This window comes from Saccopteryx bilineata, chromosome 2, assembly GCF_036850765.1.
Source record: "Saccopteryx bilineata isolate mSacBil1 chromosome 2, mSacBil1_pri_phased_curated, whole genome shotgun sequence".
Classification (NCBI taxonomy): domain Eukaryota; kingdom Metazoa; phylum Chordata; class Mammalia; order Chiroptera; family Emballonuridae; genus Saccopteryx; species Saccopteryx bilineata.
The window spans coordinates 317,215,050-317,224,518 of NC_089491.1; the positions used below are offsets into that span (position 1 = coordinate 317,215,050).

At 46.1% G+C, this 9,469-nt stretch overlaps 1 protein-coding gene across 1 annotated transcript; it reads left to right on the forward strand.

Annotated features, from left to right (window-relative positions):
• The first annotated feature begins 3,240 nt into the window (after positions 1–3,240).
• Positions 3,241–5,345, forward strand: LOC136322587 (filaggrin-2-like). Its single transcript, XM_066254521.1, has 3 exons — positions 3,241–3,378; positions 4,186–5,282; positions 5,333–5,345. Exons 1-3 carry the CDS (start codon positions 3,241–3,243, stop codon positions 5,343–5,345), a joined length of 1,248 nt encoding a protein of 415 aa, XP_066110618.1.
• Positions 5,346–9,469: the final 4,124 nt, after the last annotated feature.

A 9,469-nucleotide genomic window follows, 5' to 3' on the forward strand; every position in this document is an offset into this window, starting at 1 on the left:
CGCTGGCTTGAGCGTGGGATCATAGACATGACCCCATGATCACTGGCTTGAGCCCAAATGTCACTGGCTTTAAAAAAAATCTTACAATAATTATATAGTTTACTAAGCATTTATATGTACCACGTAGGTACTAAGCAATTTCACATATTATTAAGTAATATTCACCAGTTAGGTAAGTACTAGTATTCCTATTAAATAATTTAGAAAGCTGAGATTCAGAGGATTAGATAATTTCCCAAGGAACACAGCCTATAAAAGACAGCTGAGACTTGAGCTCAAATATTTCTAACTGCTAGGTTTATACTTTTATCTATTATGCTAAGCAATTTATAAAGGGAAGAGAAATCTGAACACAAAGAATAGAAAAGAGTGAATGGTGGAGTTCTATGAGGAGTCAAACTATGGAATTGCTTTCAAAGTTCTGAACTAGAATCTTGGAGTTGTAGTGCAGGATGTATTTAAAAATATCAGTATGGAGACTGGGGAGTGTCCAAGTCCTCTTGGTGTAGCAGACATTGCAACAAAAACAAGCATAATTCCAAAAAAAGTATACAATTGAAAATGACCATAATATCCAAGGGACAACATAATTCTTTGTGTGGTCACTTTGTTCTACGACTCCCTGGCTCTGCGAGCAATGGATATAACTCAGTGATATATCCATTAATATTTTGTGAACACCATTCTAAGTGTTACTAGGTCCTATGCCCTGTCGAGATAGAGGGGTGAATCTGATATGATGGCTCCCCTAAAAGAGTGCCCAGATAGGAACCGGTCGACACCATATATGTAAAATATATGTGGTAAGTTCAAGGCTTTTGCTTCAGACAGCATGGGTTTCTGTCCTAGCGCTGCCACTTGAAGCTGTGATTTGGGATGAATTATTACATTTATCTATGTTTTCATTTCCTTCTTAGTACAAAGAGAATGAAATTAATATTGACCTTACAGGTTTACTGTGAGAAATAAATAGAGGATCATGTAAAACCATGTTGTCTGGAAGATAAGAAGCACTTAATGGTAACTGCTATCTTCTTCTTCATCATCATCATCATCATCATCATCATCATCATCATATTCATCACCTGGTGGCAAGGTACAGAAAAGCTGGTTCTTCATGCCTCACATAGCTTTCTGACTATTTTTGCTTCCTTCGGGTATTACATTTGATACACTTTATGTATATAAGTGACATTTTCCTAGGGGTTCATGTCCAAAGCTGCCAGACTGACTACCAATGAATAGCAGAAATCCCAAGAAGAAAGCTCACTCTAAATTCACCCTGAACACTTCTGAAAACATTAGTTTTGTGTTTAGCCCATTAACTTATACTTTCATAATCTAGAAAAGAGCCTTCAAATGGCCAGAGAATATGTTTCTTCTCTTACTGGCTGATACCACTCTTTATATTATATATATTCATATTCTATATATTATTCTTTCTATGTGGGGGGGGAGGGGACCTGACACTCCTAATACAGTGCATAGTTTTTGTATAATAAGCATATGTAATCAATACACAGAGATAACCTACTATAATGGTTAAGAGAAAGGACATTATGATAAGGTATAGGTTCAAACCCTGGCTCCTCCACCTACTAGCTATGTGACCTTGGATATGACTCAAGTTATCTGAACCTATTTCCTCATCTGTAAAATGGAGGGGAAAAAACCAATATGTACTTCATAGAAGTGTTGGTGGAGATTAAATAGATGATATGTGAAAAGTATTCAGCATAATATCTTGCACATAGTATTCTTTACAATAAATGGCAGTTATTACTGCAAAAAGGACATGAGTTATGTGAGCCTATTAGCCTCGGTTCATTTTCAATTAAATAAGAATTTATTGCATACTCACCAAGTAGCTTACAGTTTGCTACTTTTTGTGGATACCAGATAAAGGGAATGAACTGCACAAGTCCTCTAAAACACAGTAACTGCTTTTCAAAAGTATATTATCCTGAACAAAGTGCCCTGCAACATGTCCTCACTGGAAGGTAGGTTGGTACCAGCCTTTTTGCAATCATCTCAAAGATGAGAATGCAAAGAAGTAGGAAGGTAAACATGGACAGGGGTGGAGTTATGTTTGATTGGAAATGAATCAGTCCATCCACAGGGAGCAGCACCCACATGTTAGCTATAAAAGGGCTACTATCTCAATCATTGTCACCCTGCAAGCTTCATCAGGCTTTTTTCCTACTTGTTCCTTTGGTGAACCAGGTGAGAAAAAATTCATCTAGCTATACTGATGGATATTTGGTTGGTCATTGTCCACAGCAGAAATCTAAGAGTTGGAGCTAAGGCAGAATTAATATATATTTGGCCTTTCCATTTTTGTTTCTTTTTTCTTTTTCTTTGCTTATTTGTTTAGCTAGTTTAATTTATTCTGGGACATTTTTTAGAATAAATTTGTCATTGTGGAGAATAACTCAAGTAGAAGTTTCTCTTCTCACAGGCCATCCCATACTCTCTTCCTATTTTGCACATGTCATCTTTTCTGGGATGTCCAGCTCAAACAGGGAGGAGGCTGGCACTGTCTTAGATTCCCTTCCTTGTTCAGTGGCAGTTCCCAGAGGTTCCAGATCAAATCATCTACTAGTTAAATTGCTGCCTGGATTTCTGAGCCTTTGTCCCTGATTAATGAAAAAGAACTGTTTGGTCAAGGGCTGAGAATAAGATAGTTCCTAAACTCTCACAAGGGTTATCTCAGGCCTCTGAAAAACCAAGAATGCATTGGCCCACTTTATCCATTTTTTATTTTCTGAAAGCCTTAAGGGTCAAGTTTAGCTTTTGGTATGCATGATAGAAGGTCTGTCACTTTTGACTCTAGACAATCAGTGAAATTAGCAAGAGAAACTGGAGAAATATGTCTGGGTGGTTCTGAAAACTCTGGAAGCCCTAGGACAACACCCAGGACACCAAAGTAAACAAAATATAGAGACATTAGGAAAAGATCTATTCCCCCAGGACACGGAGACCTGAAATGTCATCCCAGTTCAGCCAGTAACATGCCATGACTAATGTTAAAGTGATTTTTCATTCTGTTGAAAGATTTTGGATCATCCTTGACCCATCTTTACTTTTTTGAGGTATTTTAAAGTTTAAAGAGATAAGATTTAAAAAATCGTGATGGAAATTATTAAAATCGGAACAGTTTATAAATTAAAAGGAAAGAAAATGAACGATAGAATATTTTGTTTTGTTTTTCTCTTCAGGTTCATTGAAACGTGCAGAAAGATGAGCGACCTCTTGAGAAGCGTTGTCACTGTCATCGACGTTTTCTACAAATACACCAACCAAGATGGGGAGTGTGGCACACTGAGCAAGGATGAGCTGAAGGAACTTCTGGAGAAAGAGTTTCGGCCAATTCTGAAGGTGAGGACCCTGTGCTAGGACTGAAGGGTCCTATGGTACTGGATATGTTTTGTTATGTAACCAAACATTAGCTAAAAAGTGCATAGTTCCGGTGGTCTTTGAGCAAACCTTAAGAGTAGTACTTTTGGGGGACATCAGAAAGGCTGTGGAGGCAATGTTAATTTTTAGAAAAGTAAAGGAATTTTCCTCACTTTACTGTTCATTCACAACATATGGACCCTTAGACTTCTTCGTGTCTCTGGCTTCCCATTCTGAAAAAGCAGAAAATAAACTTGTACTAAGACGTGCATTAATAAATTACCCTATCCAGTGAGAAAGAAAAAATAGAGAGAGGGAAGTAATCTCCTGGGGAACTTGACCAAGTAGCCAGAATGACTAAAGACCAAAAACAAAATTCATGTGATTTTTTCCATCCACTTGGAAATGATTCAGCTATTAACTTCAAAATTATAAATTTTAACATACCATATATTAGACATGTATGTCTAAACTGTATGTAAAACTAAAACACACCAGGTATTAAACTTGATTTACTGAATGCCTTCCTGTATGCCATACTTGGGTACCTAGTTCTCTAGCTTAGGTCCTTAAACTGTATACTTCTGAGGATTACAATAGTTTTATTTTTTCTATTTCCTCTTCACACCTGCTGAGACCTATTAGGCTGCCTTCACCAAAAGTAATCCTTGATTGGATTAAAAATATCCAGTGTCAAATACCTACAATTCCACAGGCTTACCTAAATATTTTAGCTGAGTATATGGGATAGGCTAACCAAGACTCCTTTGATGTGTTGCTCATATGCAGAACCCAGATGATCCAGACACAGTGGATGTTATTATGCACATGCTGGACCGAGATCACGACCGAAGACTGGACTTTACTGAGTTTCTTCTGATGGTATTCAAGCTGGTTTTGGCCTGCAACAAGGTTCTCAGCAAAGAATACTGCAAAGCTTCAGGGTCAAAGAAGCAGAAGCATAGGCATGGTCGACACCAAAGGGAAGAAAGTAAAACAGAGGAAGAAGATGAGGATACACCAGGACAAAAATCAGGTTACAGCAATCCAAATTGGAGTGAGGAAGAAGAGAATGGTTATGGCTCTGAGGGCTTGAGGGGAGGTGTAAAACATAGATATGGATCCAAATCCAGGAGGCTGGGGATGCAAAGTGGTTTACCTAGCTCAGGGTGCCAAGAGGGATTTGAAAAAAGGCACCATAGGTCTAGCTCTAGTTACTCATGGGATGGCAAAGAAAGACATGGTTCCAGCTCTGGAGAGTTAGAGGAAAGAAGAAACAATTCACATGTTAGCTCTTCTAGTGAATCTGGGGAGGAATATGAACTTGGATCTGGATCTAAAAGTGGGGTAAGGAATGATCATAGTGGTCTGTCACATGGATTAGAGGCTAGTTGGTATGAATCAGATTCTAATCAATCAAGAAGAAGTGGCAGACAAAAGTTTGCATCTATCTCTAATGGTTCAGAAGACAGTGAAAGACAAAGCTATGTATGTGGTTCTATCAATTCAAATGGGTGTAGAACACCACAATATGTTTCTAGCTCTTGTTGGTCAGGTAGATTTGGAGGCCAAGGAACTAAATCTAGCTGTAATCAGTCACGTTGTCAGTCAGGACATAGTGGAGGACAAGGTCATAGATGTATCTCAAGAAGTCAGTCCTCTGGATATGGCCAATGTAAGCCTCGCTCCCGTAGTCAATCTGGTTGTCATAGAAGACATAGATCTAGGACATGTTGTCAACCACAAAACTGTGGAAGACAACAAGGAAGAAGATCAAGTCAGTCCTCTTGCTGTGGACGATATGGCTCTGGAGCAAGTCAGTGTTCTAGTTCTGGTCAGCAAAGATATGGTTCTTGTAAATACCCTGTGAGTTCTCATCAAAAAGGGTGTGCACCAAATGAATATTCTAAATGTGGTAAACATGGGTCTGGTTCAGGTCAGTCCTCTAGCTTTGGACAACATGGGTCGGGCTCAGGGCAATCCTCTGGTTATGGCCAATATGGGCCTGGATCACACCAAACCTCTGGCTCTCGACAACATGGCTCTAGCCAGGCCTCTGGTTTTGGCCAACATGAGTCTACCTCAAGTCAGTCTGGCTATGGCCAGCGTGGGTCTGGTTCAAGTCAGTCTTCTGGCTTTGGCCAACAGGGGTCTGGTTCAGGTCAGTCTTCTAGCTTTGGGCAACATGGGTCAGGCTCAGGGCAATCCTCTGGTTATGGCCAATATGGGTCTGGATCACACCAAACCTCTGGCTCTGGACAACAAGGTTCTGGCCAGTCCTCTGGTTTTGGCCAACATGGCTCTACCTCAAGTCAGTCTGGCTATGGCCAGCGTGGGTCTGGTTCAAGTCAGTCTTCTGGCTTTGGCCAACAAAGACCTAGATCAGGTCAGTCTTCTGGCTTTGGCCAACAGGGGTCTGGTTCAGGTCAGTCCTCTAGCTTTGGGCAACATGGGTCAGGCTCAGGGCAATCCTCTGGTTATGGCCAATACGGGTCTGGATCACACCAAACCTCTGGCTCTGGACAACAAGGTTCTGGCCAGGCCTCTGGTTTTGGCCAACATGGCTCTACCTCAAGTCAGTCTGGCTATGGCCAACATGGGTCTGGTTCAGGTCAGTCCTCTAGCTTTGAACAACATGGGTCAGGCTCGGGGCAATCCTCTGGTTATGGCCAATACGGGTCTGGATCACACCAAACCTCTGGCTCTGGACAACAAGGTTCTGGCCAGGCCTCTGGTTTTGGCCAACATGGCTCTACCTCAAGTCAGTCTGGCTATGGCCAACATGGGTCTGGTTCAGGTCAGTCTTCTGGCTTTGGCCAACAGGGGTCTGGTTCAGGTCAGTCCTCTAGCTTTGGGCAACATGGGTCAGGCTCGGGGCAATCCTCTGGTTATGGCCAATACGGGTCTGGATCACACCAAACCTCTGGCTCTGGACAACAAGGTTCTGGCCAGTCCTCTGGTTTTGGCCAACATGGCTCTACCTCAAGTCAGTCTGGCTATGGCCAACATGGGTCTGGTACAGGTCAGTCTTCTAGCTTTGGGCAACACGGGTCAGGCTCGGGGCAATCCTCTGGTTATGGCCAATACGGGTCTGGATCACACCAAACCTCTAGCTCTGGACAACAAGGTTCTGGCCAGGCCTCTGGTTTTGGCCAACATGGCTCTACCTCAAGTCAGTCTGGCTATGGCCAGCATGGGTCTGGTTCAAGTCAGTCTTCTGGCTTTGGACAACAAAGACCTAGATCAGGTCAGTCTTCTGGCTTTGGCCAACAGGGATCTGGTTCAGGTCAGTCCTCTAGCTTTGGGCAACATGGGTCAGGCTCGGGGCAATCCTCTGGTTATGGCCAATACGGGTCTGGATCACACCAAACCTCTGGCTCTGGACAACAAGGTTCTGGCCAGTCCTCTGGTTTTGGCCAACATGGCTCTACCTCAAGTCAGTCTGGCTATGGCCAGCATGGGTCTGGTTCAAGTCAGTCTTCTGGCTTTGGACAACAAAGACCTAGATCAGGTCAGTCTTCTGGCTTTGGCCAACAGGGATCTGGTTCAGGTCAGTCCTCTAGCTTTGGACAACATGGGTCAGGCTCAGGGCAATCCTCTGGTTATGGCCAATATGGGTCTGGGCAATCTGCAGAGTCAGGGTCCAACAGAGGTGGACAAAGGGGACCTGGTCGTGCTGAAGCCAGTGACAATGAAGGGTATTCAAGAGACTCTCAGAGACAGCCAGCAGCCAGCCAGAGCCAGGCAGTATCACAGCACAGAGAGTCGGGATCCTCTGATAGAGGGAGACAGGGAACTACTCACAGACAGTCAGGGGACACAAGCAGACATGTGCAGTCTGGCCGTGGGCAATCCACAGAGTCAGGGTCGGGCAGAAGTGAACGAAGAAGATCTGGTCAAGCTGATGCCAGTGACACTGAAGGGCATTCAGGAGTCTCTGGGAGACAATCAGGGTCTAGACGGGGTCAGTCAGGATCTCAGCACAGAGAGTCAGGATCCTCTGTTAGAGGGAGACCGGGAGCTACTCAGGGACAGTCAGGGGACACCAGCAGACAGGTGCAGTCTGGCCATGGGCAATCTGCTGAGTCAGGAAGAAGGGGCTCTGGTCACGCTGATGCCAGTGACACTGAAGGGCATTCAGGAGTCTCTGGGAGACAGTCAGGGTCCAGCCGGGGCCAGGCAGGATCTCAGCACAGAGAGTCAGGATCCTCTGTTAGAGGAAGACAGGGAACTACTCACGGACAGTCAGGAGACAGCAGCAGACAGGTGCAGTCTGGCCGTGGGCAATCTGCTGAGTCAGGAAGAAAAGGCTCTGGTCACGCTGATGCCAGTGACACTGAAGGGCATTCAGGAGTCTCTGGGAGACAGTCAGGGTCCAGACAGGGCCAGTCAGGTTCTCAGCACAGAGAGTCAGGATCCTCTGTTAGAGGGAGACAGGGAAGTAGTCATGGCCAGTCAGGAGACACCAGCAGACATGTGCAGTCTGGCCGTGGGCAATCTGCCGAGTCTGGGTCCGGCCAAAAGGGAAGAAGGGGATCTGGTCAGAGTGAGGCCAGTGACACTGAAGAACGTTCAGGAGTCTCTGGGAGACAGTCAGGGTCCAGCCGGGGCCAGTCAGGATCTCAGCACAGAGAGTCAGGATCCTCTGTTAGAGGAAGACAGGGAAGTAGTCATGGCCAGTCAGGAGACACCAACAGACATGTGCAGTCTGGCCGTGGGCAATCCGCAGAGTCAGGGACCGGCCGAAGTGGAAGAAGAGGATCTGGTCAGAGTGAGGCCAGTGACACTGAAGAACATTCAGGGTCCAGACGGGGCCAGTCAGGATCTCAGCACAGAGAGTCAGGATCCTCTGTTAGAGGAAGACAGGGAAGTAGTCATGGCCAGTCAGGAGACACCAGCAGACATGTGCAGTCTGGCCGTGGGCAATCTGTCGAGTCTGGGTCCGGCCAAAAGGGAAGAAGGGGATCTGGTCACGCTGATGCCAGTGACACTGAAGGGCATTCAGGAGTCTCTGGGAGACAGTCAGGGTCCAGACAGGGCCAGTCAGGATCTCAGCACAGAGAATCGGGATCCTCTGTTAGAGGGAGACAGGGAACTACCTATGGCCAGTCAGGAGACACAGGCAGACACGTGCAGTCTGGCCGTGGGCAATCTGCAGAGTCAGGGTCCGGCAGAAGTAGACAAAGGGGATCTGGTCGTGCTGAAGCCAGTGACACTGAAGAACATTCAGGAGTCTCTGGGAGACAGTCAGGGTCTAGCCGGGGCCAGGCAGGATCTCAGCACAGAGAGTCAGGATCCTCTGTTAGAGGGAGACAGGGAAGTAGTCATGGCCAGTCAGGAGACACCAGCAGACATGTGCAGTCTGGCCGTGGGCAATCTGCCGAGTCTGGGTCCGGCCAAAAGGGAAGAAGGGGATCTGGTCAGAGTGAGGCCAGTGACACTGAAGAACGTTCAGGAGTCTCTGGGAGACAGTCAGGGTCCAGCCGGGGCCAGTCAGGATCTCAGCACAGAGAGTCGGGATCCTCTGTTAGAGGAAGACAGGGAAGTAGTCATGGCCAGTCAGGAGACACCAACAGACATGTGCAGTCTGGCCGTGGGCAATCCGCAGAGTCAGGGACCGGCCGAAGTGGAAGAAGAGGATCTGGTCAGAGTGAGGCCAGTGACACTGAAGGGCATTCAGGAGTCTCTGGGAGACAGTCAGGGTCTAGCCGGGGCCAGGCAGGATCTCAGCACAGAGAGTCAGGATCCTCTGTTAGAGGGAGACAGGGAAGTCGTCATGGCCAGTCAGGAGACACCAACAGACATGTGCAGTCTGGCCGTGGGCAATCCGCAGAGTCAGGGACCGGCCGAAGTGGAAGAAGAGGATCTGGTCAGAGTGAGGCCAGTGACACTGAAGAACATTCAGGGTCCAGACAGGGCCAGTCAGGATCTCAGCACAGAGAGTCAGGATCCTCTGTTAGAGGGAGACAGGGAAGTAGTCATGGCCAGTCAGGAGACACCAGCAGACATGTGCAGTCTGGCCGTGGGCAATCTGCCGAGTCTGGGTCCGGCCAAAAGGGAAGAAGGGGATCTG

What these genes read in the sequence shown, in the direction of transcription:
- LOC136322587 (XM_066254521.1), top strand. Translation starts at nt 3,241, where the DNA reads ATGAGCGACCTCTTGAGAAGCGTTGTCACTGTCATCGACGTTTTCTAC. An exon ending in AGTTTCGGCCAATTCTGAAG is followed by an intron (nt 3,379 to 4,185) that starts GTGAGGACCCTG and finishes GCTCATATGCAG; the next exon opens with AACCCAGATGATCCAGACAC.